At 39.7% G+C, this 16,651-nt stretch overlaps 1 protein-coding gene across 2 annotated transcripts in view; it reads right to left on the bottom strand.

The window, feature by feature from the left end:
* Positions 1 to 10,450: 10,450 nt before the first annotated feature.
* adcy8 (adenylate cyclase 8 (brain)) overlaps positions 10,451 to 16,651 on the bottom strand; it is a 68,927-nt gene continuing 62,726 nt past the window's right edge. For both annotated transcript variants that reach the window (XM_044135158.1, XM_044135157.1), the window contains 4 exons: positions 14,365 to 14,511; positions 13,531 to 13,623; positions 12,764 to 12,878; positions 10,451 to 11,570 (listed from right to left, as the gene is read on the bottom strand). In XM_044135158.1, the coding sequence (XP_043991093.1) occupies positions 11,071 to 11,570; positions 12,764 to 12,878; positions 13,531 to 13,623; positions 14,365 to 14,511 (855 nt within the window). In that variant the 3' untranslated portion in view covers positions 10,451 to 11,070. The remainder of the gene's footprint in view (positions 11,571 to 12,763; positions 12,879 to 13,530; positions 13,624 to 14,364; positions 14,512 to 16,651) is intronic.

Raw genomic sequence — 16,651 nt, forward strand, 5'->3', positions numbered from 1 at the left:
TTACATTAAATGTTCCTTCAGCTGTATTTTTCCTATGAAGCTCTTTTCAGTCTGAGAAACGTGTTAAATAAATCAAACTTACTCATTTTCTCTCCTCCAGGCACCTGGATGCTGAACAGGGAAGAATCCGACCTGTGGAGGTAAATAATGCAGGTCACTGTGTGCATGAAAAAACATGCAGACCGAGTTCAGGAAGCGTAAACTCTCTGTGCTTCATCTCATAAATACCAGCTAGAACTGAAGATAAAATGAGATCTGCTGCCAACTTTGAAGAAAAGCAGAAATGGCATTGATCTCTGGGAAAACCCACAGCGACGCAAAGCGCAGAGCTGAAGTAAAGATGCAGCTTCAAAGTAAACAAATCACTTCTTTCCTCTCAGAAGTGAACGTTTTGCATAAGGAATGAGCGCCAGAGGTAAAGATTTGGCCCCCTGCTGCTGTTAATTAACTTCCTGTCATGATGGCGTCCTGAACCAACTTCCACTGTTTCCCTCTGCTGGTTTTAAACCGTCAGACTGAATTAGAGCCGCTCTGTTACCTCAGATTCAACACGGGAGGGAAATTTCAGATTCACCGGAATTAAAAACTCATAATTTATTAACATTTTTAAAGGCGATCCAGAGATTTGTGACTCAATTCTCAACCCAAAACCCTGCAGGATTCATCAATAAACATATTTTGGTTATTTATAAAGTCAATTTTGTGGCGATGTTTTGTTTAGCGATATGTAATAAAAGTTTAAAAAGGCATTAATTTGTCTTGGTTTTACAAGGTTTATTTACTCCAGGAAGGTTTTTGTTTCAACCCTGAAGGCGGTTTAGTTTCTAGATGTTTCTAGAAACTTGTGATTCGTGACTGCAAAGTCAATATTTGTCATTTTTTAAACTTTGGTGCAATTTGTCAAACAGAAAACATATTTCCTAGCTTGTTGCATTTTTAGTCTCTTTTTGTCATTTAATCTGCATCCATAACTTAAACTATATTGTGGGAAAGTTAAAATCACTTCGTTAATGTTTTACCTGTACAGGTAATGATTGGAAAATGTTCAGCTGCTTCATCGACAGGTTGAGTCTCCAGCAGATCAGAGGAAAACTTTCAGTTCTCTGAACAAAAACCCAAAACAAACATAAACGGACAAATTTCATCAAGGTACAACTTTGACAAACACAACAGCTAAAATCTGAGGCCTCCATCTTGTTTCCATCTGGTGAAGCAGGAAGTTGCTCTTGTGTCGTTTCCTCCGGTGATTCTTGGTGCAGCGCCCCCACAGGCCAGGAGGGGAACAGGTTTTTGCTTCAGGGCAGAGAGAAAAACAACAAATGCTGCAGTTTTGATCCCGAATCGATCCCAGACTGTCGGATCTGCATGGCAGATTCTGACAGTTTCTTCTCCACCAAAACCAACACACTTTACAACCTGTCATCATTTTATTGCCTTCAATCTACACTGTTAGCCTTTGCTGTATTTTCTACAGCTAAATACCGCAAAATGCCCAGTAAAACTAACATAAAACATCTTTACAATTAGTTACTGTAATTTGCATTGCATTATGGGTAAAGGACATAGTATTACAGTAACTTACTGTATGTTTTGAAGTTGCAGTAATTTACTGTTTACACATTGCAGTAGTGGTACTGTATTTATAATATCTTGCACTGTTAGCCTTTACTGTATTTTTTACAGCTAAATACCGCAAAATGCCCAGTAAACTAACATAAAACATCTTTACAATTAGTTACTGTAATTTGCATTGCATTATGGGTATAGTACATAGCATTACAGTAACTTACTGTATGTTTTGAAGTTGTAATTTACTGTTTACACATTACAATAGTGGTACTGTACTAATAATGTCTTTGCGCTGGCCATGTAAGAATTCTATTTGATTTCCAACGGTCATCATAGATGTTTCATCGTGGTTCTCTGTTTCTGTATTTTTACTCCTTTAGTGGTTAACATATTTTAAGGCAGAAAGAGAGCATGTATTTTTGTTTTTTTCACATCCTAGCTAACATTAATATGCAGTTTATCTAGCTACGTCATCAAGGGTGGCTTCGCTTCCAACGTTTTTCTGATGACGTTTGTTTTAAACTCCGAAGCTTTTTCCGTCCAAGTGCAAGTGCAGCTCTGTCGCCGTGCTGTGGGCTCACACTGCTTCAGCTCTTCGCAAGACAGGTAAAAAAAAACACTTAGAAAACTGTTTGAACTGAAGCCAGTGTATATTTTAGATGGAGCTAACGTAACTTATAGCATCATGCTATAATGCTATAACTTAGCATGAGGTGAAAGATAGAAAAATATGATGGTGTTATTTTTTGAGCTGGTTCGGAATTAACGTTAGCTAAGGTGCTAATTTTACCGAAGGTTTTAGCTTGGCTTTTGCCGCTAAATCTTCCTCGAGCGACTAGCTTTGGGTTGAGATAAGCTCAGTGCTGAGTGTCTGTTAGCATTGTTGTTACATCCTTTGTCGAACAATATAACGTTAACTGATAATTGATCCCCCCCCTTTTTTAAAAAATACATCTAACTGTTCATTTGTTTAAACCATGACCTTGCAAATGTTAAGAGTGCAGATTAGCTAGGTCAACAAGGATGAATTCTAACGTTGTTCTTTTTTTTCTTTTTGTCAGATGACTTTTTTTAACTCCCAAGCTTTTTCCCTCCAAGTGGCTGTGCAGTTTTGTCCTGCTGAGTGCTAACATAGTTTCAACTCTTGAAAAGACAAGACAACAGGTAAAGAGACAGCTCTTCAAACATATTTGAAGCCACAAAATAGTCTGGAAATGTAGAGGAGCAGCTAACCTAATCTATAACTTTGAGCTTGCTACAGCTAGTTAGCCTGCTAAAGTATCATTACATCTCCAACATAGTGTATAAGAGTCTGTAAATGAGGACAAAGGTGGAAAACATTCAAGTGGTTTCTGTTATTTTTTGAGTTGGTTCAGCCACAGTGGCAGGTGGACAAAAAAGTTAATTTCCAACCCTGGTTCCATATAAGGACTGTTCACCTGTTTAAACCATGCTCTTGCAAATTTAAAGTTAAGTCAGTACTAACAGGTGCAACTATGTACAGGTGTAAATTCTGCAGCATTTGTACTTCAGAATTTAGAGAATTTTGTACTCATGTGAAGAAACATCAACACACAGCTAATTATCGGTTGTGGAATAGAGCAATGTCCTACTTCCGTCAGAGAAAAATAAAACATTTAGAAGAAAAAGAGGACTCAATCTTCATCTTGGTTGATGTAATTTTATATCGACTCTTAACTTAAAACACACATCTTAAATCAGAATTGTTCAATTAATTTGTTAAAGGGATCAATTCACCCAAATTACAAACATTTTGTTAACCCATATTGTACTTAGCCATTCAGATACTGTATTTGTGGAATGTAATGCTTTAAAAAATCCGTTTAGCCTCACAAACTGTCATTCACATCTGCTGTTTCAGAGTGGTAGCAGGATGTAGGGGTAAAGTCTAGTCTAGTCTCTGGGGTGAGGTTCTCAAAAACCTGTTGTAATCTGGGCGAACTGGCCCTTTAAATATAAATTACTACCAGTAATTCATATTTAAGAGTTTTCCTTTTATGTTTCAAAGGTATCTTCCACCAAGATGTCTGTTGAGATGGAAATGACCTTACTACACCAAGGGTAATCATGCTTGGTAAGAGGAATATTTTCTATCACTATAATTTTTTGTAGCAATGTATGTAATAGTTATGGTAGTCTGTACTTTTACTCACTAGCGTTAGCCTGACAAGGGTTTGTCTATTTTAGGAAATAGCTTGATGTCTGCAACCCGGTGGATGGTCAGTATGGAGGAGAAGGTATTTTTCAAGCCTGAGCAACTACATGACTTTGCCAGCGTCCTTGCTGTCTTCTTTGGGTCATATTATGACTTCAATCTGGAGTATCAGGAGTCAGCATCCACCACGCTGGAGATGATACAACGGTAAGTACTTTACACCAAGCCATTTATGAATAAAATTTAATGACAGTTTGACTGATGATGAAGAACCATAGCTGATTGCTGTATTGTATGTCTTCATTTTAAAGAATACAATTAATATATTTTATTTCTGTTAAAAGATTTTTTGTGAGGATCAATCCAGATGTTGGTACCAAATGCACAGCCAAAGTCAGTACAATCTGCAAGACGGGAAGTCTTGTCAAGAGGAAAGTAGTCAGTGTCAACTCCCGGATCACCACCTTCCTCAAATGACTCGCTGAATTTGAATGGAGGACTTCCAACTAGGTAAGCATTTTACCAAATGTACCAAATTATTTTATTGTCTTTTCCTCCTATCTTGCATGTTCTGACTTTACTTTAGGCTTTTTAATATGATTTTAATGATTATTTATAAATGGCATGTGATTCCTACACAATAGTCCTTTAGAGTAGCCTGCATCTTTTCTGTGTCCGTGGTAAAAAGTGGATGTCGCTGCATCTCTTACTAAATCACAGAAATGTATAAGTGTGTAGTCGTTTAATTGAGGTGTTTTTTTTTATATTATGCAGTTTTCAGTTTATTAAGCATACCTTTGCAGTAATCCGTCAGCACCAACAAAATGACTGAAAAGATTGTTATGACATGTTGTATTTCATCGTCTCCTTGGGGACATTTGCAGGGTCTCAATACAGTACGCAATCGTTTGAATTAGTGACGACTGACTGACTGCTTTTGCCATAAACAATCCAAAAACCTGAAGTGAAGCCAGTCCTGCTCATTCTTTATGCAGCTTCTATTATCACTTCAGTGTAATTGATTTTTTTTTTAAAGAAATTATCAACTTAATGCTGCTTTATGCCAATGATTTTATGCATTTGGACATTGTCAGTCAGCTTAATTTGTCAGCCTTCCTGTCGATTTGAAAATGTAGATAACTTCCTGACCATCTCATGACTTCCCACATTGTCTGTCTTATTCTTTACAGTTCAGCTTCCACAAGATGGATCCCACTGATTTTGTTTGACAAATGGAATAAAAGTTCTTCTGATGTAGGAAATGCATCTGATATAACAATATTTATTGATATGAATGCCTACCATATAGTACATTATCGCACTTGCACTGTTATTGTGATGTATTGTGTAACAGAGCACATTTAAGCTACTGTTTTCTGACAATGCAGCCTCTGCTGGTTTTTTAAATGAAGTATATTCTATATATTTTTTTAAAGTCAGTCTTTAAATAGTTTATGGCTGGTACTTGATGCACACATGTTCATGTTGCTACATACATGTGCCATAAAAATATTGACATGACCTGTAGTGTGTTCTATGGTTTTGTTGTTTTATAGCACATTGTATATTATATTGTGACATTGTTCTTTATGACATTGCGAATATATAAATGGATTTTATTTCAACAAATCTGCTGAAAATAAATACCTGTTTTTATTCACAGTACTTGGACTAAAATTTCTTTTGTGAAACTTTTCGGTTTATGGTAAAATATTCTTGTATTAAAAAATGTAAACTTTAATTTACAGTAAAACTGACATTATGTTGTGAAACAAGTTTACAGTAGACCAGCTTTACTATAAAATACATTTACAGTTTTATGCTATAAACTACATTTACAGTAAAGCAGTTATAACTGCAAAGCACACTCACAGTAAAAATTAACTGTGAAATATCATGACAGTAAAGGTACTGTGGAATGGTAATTACAGTAACCTACTGGCAACACTGTTGCCAGTAAGGTACTGTAGAATGTCAATTACAGTAACTTACAGGCAACACTGTTGCCAGTAAGTTGCCAGTAAGTTACTGTAGAATGGTGATTACAGTAACTTACTGGCAACACTGTTGCCAGTAAGTTACTGTAGAATGGTGATTACAGTACCTTACTGGCAACACTGTTGCCAGTAAGGTACTGTAGAATGGTAATTACAGTACCTTGCTGGCAACTTACTGGCAACACTGTTGCCAGTAAGTTACTGTAATTACCATTCTACAGTAACTTACTGGCAACAGTGTTGCCAGTAAGTTACTGTAAAATTACAATAAAAAGTCTAACAGTGTATTTCTAAAGTAACTTCATGTTTTATCATGTGAATTAACGGTTTCTAATGAAGGACAGGACATTTGGATCAAATATGTGTTGAATCTACAGTTTACTGCCTTTAGCCATCGAGCTGGACATTGTAAATATTTTTTGTTGGTAGCTACTTTCCATTTGTGCCTCAAAATCTGAATTTCTACTTTACAAATGGGTAAAATTCAGTCTTTGAAAGTGGGAGATTCTCCACTGACTCCGTCCTTCACTGTGATTCCAGTGAAAACAGTTTTTCTTTCTCTTTAAATCAGTTTCTGTTGCCGTTCTTTCTGACATTTAGAGAAGCTTTTGCTGTGGATCTCAGTTAACCTCAGATGAAGAAAATCTGGGAAACTGAAAACAGATAATAAAAAAAATCTGTTGTGTGAAAGACAGACAGGAAATGTAATGGCTGCTCCGTTTGCACCGAGGTTGTTTGTTTGTTTTGTTTTGGTTTAAGTTTTCAGTTGTTCCCAGATTTAAAGTTTGATTTGTAAAGTAAATGAAACTTCCAGGAACCGGGCAGAATCCCTGCAGGTCCGCTGACCGGAGGATGTTTCAGCTGAGCAGCAGCAGCAGCTCATCTGTCAAACAGGGAACAACGGCTGGGAGGATTTACTGCAGATTTCCACTCTGCAAAGGATCCAAGGTGGAGGATCCACAGCAGAGATTTTCCACTGACTGGGAACGTCAGACTGGACAAAACATTTCTGATCATCCAGGATGAGAGACGGTCGCTTTTTAAAGCTCAACTGATGCTTCAAGTCTAAAATAGTTTATCCAACGTTACTCCATGTTCACCCTGTCGTCCATTTTACTTTTTTTTCTCCAGGTTTTGATGCCTGTGATAGTTTATCTGAATGTTTATAAAACAGAATAAAAATTGAGTTTTTTATATAAGAAATTATTCAACATTCAAGACAAACTGTTGTGCTGCATTTTCTGTTAAATATTTGATTTTTTTTTACAGCAATATTGAACTATATTGTTTAATTCATTCTTAAGATATTTATATTTTATTTTGCTTTATTTTTATCACACATGCAAAATCTTTGTCTGTGTGTAAACAAGTGCATGAAGTTAGTATCATAAATATGAAGAGATTAAAAATTACCTCACATGATGGTAAAAACATAACATCTGTTACCGAGTCGCATTTCAAAACTTTGGTTTGAGTTTCTCTCTGCTTCTGTTTTGATTTCTGATGTTTACACAGAAAATACAATAAAAACAATAAAATGTAAAGATTTCTTAGAAAGGCCACAAGATAATAAACGTAGAGACTGAAAAATAATTTGAATATTAATATTTCCAGATATTTTGTGGTGATGTTTTGTGTTTGTTGACGTTTTTCTGAGGATCTTTGTGTTTTTTGTGTTTTCTGAGTCTCTGACTGCAGGATCTTTATGGTTTGTTGTCTGATTCAGATTGTTTTTGTTTGTTTTGACGCGTCTCAGTTATTTTGTTCACATATTCAAATCTTTCATGCAGAGTTTTTTTTAATCTTCATCCATTTTTCAGCTGCATTCAGCGTCTTTGTGTTTCTTCTAGCGTTCCTTCACATCGTAATGAAGCTCTGGACAGATCCCAGATCCCTGCTGGATCCATACCGGATCCAAACCGGATCCAAACCAGATCCAAACAGGATCCATACCGGATCCAAACCAGATCCAAACAGGATCCATACCGGATCCAAACCGGATCCAAACCAGATCCAAACAGGATCCATACCGGATCCAAACCGGATCCATACCGGATCCAAACCAGATCCATACCGGATCCATACCGGATCCATACCGGATCCATACCGGATCCGTACCGGGTCGGTTGTTGGTGCTGCTCGGCGTCAGGTTCTGATGCTGCTGCACGGATCCAACAGGGTTTTTTCCCTCCATTCCAGCATTTATAAAGCCAGTAGAAAAGACACAAACACTGCAGGCTCAACAGGCCGGCGTCACCATGACAACCCCATCCTCCACATCTGCCTTTCCTGCTGTTTCCTCCTCCTCCTTCTTGTCTAACAGAAAATCCATACAGAGGGAGGAAAGAGAGGAAGAATCAATTCCTCCTGGCTTTGTGTTTGTCTCTGCTGCGACACTCAGACGGCGGCTTTGATTTCCTGATTTACTCGTCACTGATGTTTCTGTTTGGAGCATCGGTCTCAAGAAAAGGAAGCAGAAACCATTGATTTGTAAAAAAAAAATAAAATAAAATAAAATAAAATACTTTCCATCTGTTTCCACATCATTATTCGTGTAAACGCGGTGAAATAAAAGCTGAAAGCCTCAGACTCTTCAGCAACATGAACCTTTTCTGGAAACCAGGCGACGCGTTAACCTGACTGGATATCTGCTGCCCCCTAGTGGATGGATGTACAAACTACAGGCCGCATCTGATTTGCAACAGTCACATTAAAATGTTTTAGCCGGAAGCTGCTGAAATGTTTCTTAACCCGGAGATTTTCTTTAAAGAGCAGGAGAAGTTCAAACCTGGACAGAATCACCGTTAAAAGTTAATAAAGTTTATTTTTATTGTTCAGAGTAAGAACTTAAAAGTTTTAACTTGTTGCTTCAAAAACTAAAATCTTTCCCTTTTTACTTTTTGGTCCTCAAGTTTCTAAAATAAAAGTTTTTTAATGGAGACATAATGTGTGACATTAACACAATTTGCTTTAAACTGTTGGACATGTTTCAAACCAAAACAATAATTTTATCGCTGCAGGAATAATTAAAGCATTTTGATCATCTGAACACTGATTACAGATTCTTTAAAATGTTGTTGTTTATAAAACCTTTATTTTTGTAAAACAGATGAAGTTTGAAACTGTTTTCTCACCTTATTTCCTTCAGATGAATCAAAGTTTATTTTCTGTTTATTTACTAAAGTCTGAATGAAAGAACCGAAGAATCAAAACAAGCAGACGTGTTGCTTCTATAAAAATTAGACCCCTTTTATTGTTCCATATATAAAAGAAATACAAAAAAGAAACATCGACACCGGGCAAAGGTCAAAGGGCAGGGGTCAGGTGTGAACGGGTCTGACGCAGGTGAGATAAAAATGGGAACGGACAGCAGGAACGTTGGGGAAAATCCCGGATAATCAGTCTGGAGGACGGAGAGCCACGCCCAGTCCTCCCAGTCCTCCCAGTCCTCCCAGTGACCCGTCCCTTGAGTTTCAGTTCCACAAACACTCACAGGAAGCAGAGCTGCTCAGGACGGAGACCAAACCTCATTGGCTGGATTAAACCGAAGTGGGCGGAGCTTGTAGAGAACGTGAACAGGAACCTTCAGTTTTAGACATTCATGATAAAAACTTCAAAATAAAAGTCTCTTCTCCTGGATGTCCAAACCTTTGCATCAGAAAAACTTCAATAAACCAAAACTGAACATGATTTACATTCATTTTCAACTGAAAACATTAAATAAAGTCATGAGGAGAAATAAAGTCTCCACCAGTTTGTTCCAACAAAACCAGTTAAAGTTCTGGTTCCGTTTACAGAACCGATTTCAGCAGCAACAACTTCAGCAGCTGCAGCTCATGAACACATTTGTTTTGTAAGGTTCTGGACATTGACTAGGCCGTTATTATTTTTCCCTTTTAGAGGACAGTCGGCTCATTTCCTGTTGAGGACCCAGTTTGGGTCAAACCGTACTGAGACGCTGTAGAGGAGGTCAAAGTTCATTCAATGGCTGACCAGGCCACCAACTCCCCCTGCTGGACGGTTGATGATGTTTTACCAAATGACCAAATGTTGCCACTTTTGGACAAAACACTAAATATTTTTAAACCTTAAATTCACTGAATGTTTATCATAATTTCCCTTCAGACAAGTTTTTATTATTTCAGTGATAATCCTGCCGTGTCCAGAGTGATCTGGTCCCATCCATCCATCCATTTTCTTTACACCCTTCTTCCCTAAATGGGGTCGGGAGGGTTGCTGGTTCCTCTCCAGCTGCGTCCCGGGCGAGAGGCGGTCTGTCGCAGGGCAACACAGTCATACAAGACAAACAACCATTCACACACTCACTCACACCTAGGGAGAATTTTTTTTAGAGAAACCAATTAACCTGACAGTCATGTTTTTGGACTGTGGGAGGAAGCCGGAGAACCCGGAGAGAACCCACCATGCACAGGGAGAACATGCAAACTCTATGCAGAAAGATCCCCGGCCGGGAATCGAACCCAGGACCTTCTTGCTGCAAGGCAACAGCTCTACCCTCTGATCTAAAATCGTTGATATTCATCATGTTGGGTCGTCAGGGCCCGGTATGGCAGCGTGGCGTTCCCAGAGGTCAAACGAGGTCACAGCCTGCTGGACGTGGCGGGCAGCCAATCAGAGAGGCGACGGAAACACAGGAGATAAAACCTTCTGCCATGATGCAGCAGGAGGTCCGGTGGACATATCTCTCCCAAATATGATCCATAATCTGTCGCTGTGGCGTCTTCCTAGTCGGCCATGTTTGTTTACTCTGACGTCACGGTTGATCTGGAGGTTCTTCCCGTCTGAATGTTGCTGGGTGAACAGAACAACCAAACCTGTTTTACAGTAGATATTTTACTGTCATGGTTTGAAAATTGGCCGACAATTTTAAAATCTTGATGTGTGAACAGGAATTAACCAGTTGCTGCTTTGACCTCTAACGGCTCCGAAGGACGATAGAGTCAAAGAGTTCAGACATCAGAACTCTTCCCAGATCGATGGGCATCATCATCATCATTAACTCCCAGAATCAACAAACTGCCAGTTTTTATTTTTCTAGATGCATTTCTGCTGATGGTGATCATTAAATGAATGGATATGATCAGAATTACCTGATCATTTGCATTTGATTCTGATGGAAACTTTCTTTTCTCCCCATGACTCTGAAAAGCCCTAAATCAGCCAAAGTTTAACGAACAATTAGAACCTTTTTGTTTCCAAACGTCGATGATCGGACGCTTCACCCACCAAGGTTTAACTCAACCACAGACGGGATCTGTTCCTTTGGAGCCGTTCTGCCCGTCAGGAATCGGCGTGGAGCCAAAACTCTCAGGACAGATCCGTTTTATCCGGAGCTTCGGCGTGATGGCCGCCGCCCACCTCGGCCCCGCCGGGCGCCAACAACGTCCTGCGGTTGTAGTGGTGGTGGCCTTTCATGATGCCAGAGTTGTTGTTCTCGTTGAGAATCTGCTTCTGCTTCTGCCGGTTGAGCGACTGCACCAGGCCCAGCACCACGGCCGCCAGCGAGTACTGGCCCGTGATTTTGCGCGGCTGCAGGATGAGCGGGTTGGGCTGGACCCGGCCCAACAGGAAGTGAGTTCGGATTTTGCCCTCCTGCTCGCTGATGCCCTTGACGTAGATCTCGCCGCGGTACTCGAAGGCGAAGCCTCGCTCCTTCAGGATGAGGAAGGTTTCCTCGGGAACCTGGATCTTGCCGCTCACGCCGGTGCTGTCCATCCGGCTGGCCAGGTTCACCGTCTTCCCCCAGATGTCGTACTGCGGTTTCTTTGCGCCGATCACGCCGGCCACCACCGAGCCGTGAGCCATTCCTGGGAGAGAAACAACTCACCGTGGAATCTGGTTTTCAATACGCCGACATTTAAAATAATTAACAAGTTTCATTCCTTCAGCTGTGAAATCTAAATCCTTTTACAGGTTATTACAGCAAATAGATTCATTCATTTAGATTTTAAAGGAAGATTTTCCACTTTTCTTAAACTTTACTCTGCACTCAACACAAATGTTAATGAAACAGCTGCTGAACAGATTCCTGTCATTTAGAGTCAATCCACGTTACAGATGAAGCTGCTTTGGGTTTAGAGATGCGAACAGTTAATCAACTTAACTGTCTTTTAGCAGTTTATTGGATTAAAATTTGTTTCAATCAATTTAGAGTTGTAGTTTGTCCGCCATCCAGCAGAGGGCGCCACTGGTCACACTTAAACGACCCAGAAACAAAGATGGCGGAGATATCCCAGGAAGGAGAAGATAAACGGTCCAATCAAAGTCCGGTGCGAGAGGCTAGATGCATTTTAAAAATATAAACAAGTTTCTTAGCTTCACTGTAAGTTTTCATTCAGCTGCAGGGCAGAGAAACTAAAGTTACTAAAGTTTAACGATGTGAGAAAAATGACATTATTATTCAGTCAGCATCGAATACAGCTAGCATACAATGATGCTAATTTTTAAATTCAGTATATTATGAATAAAATACCCCTTTATGTTCTGGAAAGACCAGAGTTTTTTCATAACTCTCCTTTTGATATAAAAGAAAACTCAGATTTTTTTAAAAATGGCCTCTTTTTAATTAATCTATAGTCAATCGATAAGATCAATCAACGTTACAGTAACTCATTAATCCATAACTTCCACCCATAATTAGATTATGGATGGGAATAATCAGTGTTTCTCATATAAAGCATAGAAGTTCAACAAGTAGATTACAGCTCAACTACCTGCAGTGAATCCAACAGGAAGGACAATTTTCAAATAATCTAAATAATCTCAATAATCTTAAATAATCTCAATAATCTGTCATGAACAGAAAAGTTCATTCAGGTTTCCGTTGATAATCTTTGGATTTCTGGCTTCTTTGATTGGAAGTTTATAATTTTTGCTCTTAATCTTCTGGATTTAAGTCGTTTCTACTGAAAACAGAAGGATTCCTTCAGTTAAATCCCTTAAAACAGGAAATTTAAATCAAATCAAAACAACTTTTCTCAACAGAACCGGATCTTCTCACCGATCCGCAGCTCGAAGTTGTTGAAGGAGTGCTTGTTGATCTCCTGGATGCTCTCGTTCAGGGCGATGGCGAAGTCGGCCAGCGCACACAGGTGACCCCATTTATCTTCACATTGCTGTGGAATCAGAGAAAACGGCCAGTGAAGAACCGGGCCAGTGAAGAACCGGGCCAGTGAAGAACCGGGCCAGTGAAGAACCAAAGGAGGAATTAAAGTTTGAGCGCCAGAACCACTTTAAATTTACCTAAAATATTAATTTTTATTAACAGGGCTTCTCACCTGAACTGGTTGTTTTTTACACACTTCCACTTATTTAATGAGTGAAAAATTTTAATACATTCCAGTAATAATGTTTAGAACATCTTTATGTTTTCCCATTATCTCCAACAAAACCAGTAAGTTGATTACAGTTGGACTGATTTGATTATTTTTCTGTCAGAAATGGAGATCAGTTACACCAATAAAACAGATCTAAATAATAATGTCCATTTTGATCCCACACTGAGGGAAAACTCAGTAACTCACAGCACGGCTCTGTGAGCTAATGAACATGTAAACCTGTAAGTTACAGAGCATGAAAGATCCAGCTTGTTGTTTCAAAACAGTTCAAACTCCTCCAGGACAGGATCTTTCACTCTCTGACTTCCTGTTTCTTCTCATTTAAACCAGAATGAGTAGAAACAACGGCAGTGCTGTGAATAATTAAAGCTTTTTAACCGGCAGCCAATCAAACGCCTGATGAGTTTTGCTGCTTCCTGTGGATCTTCACCTGTTTTTCAGGCGACAGACCAGAGACGGCCATGTAGGTGCTGCCGATCGTCTTGATCTTCTCGATGTCCTGGAAACGCTCTTCACCGAGCAGCTGCAAGAAAAACAACGTTTACTTGGCTTTAAAACAACCTGACACACAAAAACACACCTGGTCTCATCTGGTCTCAGAGACAAAACCAAACGGTTCTGTTTCCTGGAGCGTTTCTTAAACATGACAGACTAACGCAGCAGCTGCATCGTTAAGATCTGATCTGTCCATCAGATTCTTTCCTTCAGGAAGGGATTTATCTCCCAACCAGAGGAAAACTTCCCTCTTCCTGTCATTTCCAGTCCAATCGATTCCTCTGCAGTTTTTCCTCCTCAGATTCTCATCCGTCACATAGAGAAACAACCAGAGCAACATTCATCCTGAAGCAGCATCTTTTCTGTGAAGCCATCAGAACCATCAGAGACCCAAATGTCCAACACTGAGGCTGCCCCTCAGGACAGCCGCTGGACAAACTGCTGATGAGAAAACATTTAAACTGATCAGGAGAGGAAACCTGTTCTGAGGTTTTTGTTAAAGTTTTGCGTCTTCAGAGTGGATGTTGAACAGGAAGCAGTGCAGCTCAGAAACAGCTACAATCCCTCTGCTGGTTCTTTTCCACCTGCAATAATTAGTTTTTGATTACCTGCAAACAGAATCAGTCATTTCTGCAGAGAGATTAATGGCTTTTCCAGTATTTTCTAAAACTGGATGCACGTTTTACTGGTCATCCTGAATGAGTGATGGTGTTTTCGCCTTGGAAAGTTTCATTAAGCCTAACAGATGTTTGACCTTCCAGCGCCTCACCTCGTCGAAGTCGGCGATGATTTCGTTGAGCAGCCGCAGACACTCCACTCCCTGGTTGTTCATCTCAGTCTGGGAGTAAAAGTCGGCGAAGCCGGGGATGGAGGCGAACATCACGCCCACCGAGTCGTAGGACTGGGAGTACAGCTCCTGAGGAGACGCCGACACAACGAGGACGTTAAAACACGGCGGGTACAAGACGTTAACCCCTTCAGTGCCAACAGAGCCGATCCAGAACGACTGACAAAGGATGACCGGTGGAGAACGGATAAATAAATAGAAACAATGCATGAAAGTTTTTAAGGTCTCAACGTTTCAGTCAGTCTGAGGTCTGGATGTGTTTAGGATCATTGTCCTGTTGTTGACTTACATGCTGAGGTCCAGCCGCCCCGACCACGAGGAGTCAGAACATGTAGTTATGTAGAAATGTTTGGATTACTGTAAGGTCAAGTGCTTGACCTTTGCTATGATGTGTTTTCTCCAAACTGCTGTTCAGAATGACAGAAGAAAGTTTTCATGTTGGTCTCTTCACTCCAGAAATCCACATTCAGATCCACCTTCATGATTTGTGCTGCTGTATTCAACCTCCACCCTCTCAAATAATGCAAACATGTTTTTGAATTGTCCTGTTTTAACCTTAAAGATGCCAATAATCCCTGTGAATAATCCCTGTGAATAATCTCTGTGAATAATCCCTCCACTCAGTGAAATCCAGGTACATTTCCAGGTAAATTCAGTAACCCTTCCCAGGTTGATGGGCAGCAGTAATTAGAGTCATTGCTGATAAGTTTTCACCCGGCTGTTGCTGTGATTCAGAATGAAAGCAGTGGTCACACATTTTCCATTTTGTTTTCATTTGTGTTCAAGAAATAATGACAGAGTGGATCTGTTGCACACTTATAATGAGATGAAAATCATATAGAACCCAGTAAAAACCAGATGAGCTTCATTATATCCTCACATGAATAACATAATTTACTCTGATCCAGCAGAGCATCCTCCTCAAAATCACTGATTAATAAATGACACGGTGCGGTGCAGCCTTTCCTCCACTAGGGGGCAATGTGAGCTCGTACCAAGCGCAGCGCAGCAGGTCTGCAGACATGAAGCAGCACATCCTTACATCCCAAATGTCACATTCAGTAATTCATCATGCCATTATGGTAGTACTGTAATAATAGGGTGATAAACATTAACGTCCAGCCACAGTTCAACATTTGAAGTTAATAATTCAGGAGAAGCTCCGTCTGTCCGCAGGCTGCTCCCATTCTTAATGTGATTACACAGTTGTGAAAATGGGCCTCTGACCTGAATGGAGCTTCCTCAGCGGCATTACGCCCGGCTAATGAGCTCAGCCAAACGTCCAAACTTCAAAAGGAAGACGTGGTTAAAGTTGAACTAATTGAATTTCTTGGTCTTCTGCTGCGTCGCTGCGCAGAACGTCAGGCAGCGTTTTAAGGTTCAGTCGGGGTTCAGCCTGCCGCTGAGCCTCTTTAACACGTTTAACTCTCTGGGCTTCACATCAGAGGTGGAGGGAGAGACGGAGGAAAAACAGACACCAAATATTTACAGAGTCGTTTTTATGCTCCGCTGTTTATTCTGAAAAGTTATGCAGTTTAGTTTTATTATCACCACTAATCACAGCATATCAACTTACTCTAAATGTCACAAAGGAACAATTTATGGAAAATAAATGGTTCCATTGATCCGACCAGATTTATGATCAATATCAAATCTATAACCTGCCAATAAAGGTTTTTGTCATTTTTATGGAAATATAAATAAACATTGTTCACAATATTTCCTAGGTTTTCCTGCTGTGAGCTGCCATTGTTCCTATTTCGGAGCAGAGGTGACGTCACACTGTGTGTGTTAGAAGGCAGTTTCTGAAAACAGGATTAATTATAAATAATAAATAATAACAAAATCACATGAAGAGGGAAAAGTTTATCTGTTCAGAGATTCATGTTAGCAATACAGACAGTTAGCATAGTTAGCATTGCTAACCATAAATAGCAATCTCTCCGCAAAACGTCTCCATGACAACAGCAACAACAAAAAAACCTGAGGTAAAATCTCTGAAGAAGTCCAAAGAACAACTTTGAAACACGTTAATAAGGATTTGATTAGGACACGTTAAAAGTTCCCAGGAAGTTTCTCTGCTTGGAAGGAAATAATAAAAAGTCAGAGTCACAGAAAGTCGAGTGATTATAATAATCCAAATCTGACTCAGATTAAACTGCTTCACCTTGTTGCTACAGCCTGTAACAATGAGACGTTACGTAACCAT

Source organism: Gambusia affinis, linkage group LG12 (genome assembly GCF_019740435.1).
Source record: "Gambusia affinis linkage group LG12, SWU_Gaff_1.0, whole genome shotgun sequence".
In the NCBI taxonomy this organism is placed as follows: domain Eukaryota; kingdom Metazoa; phylum Chordata; class Actinopteri; order Cyprinodontiformes; family Poeciliidae; genus Gambusia; species Gambusia affinis.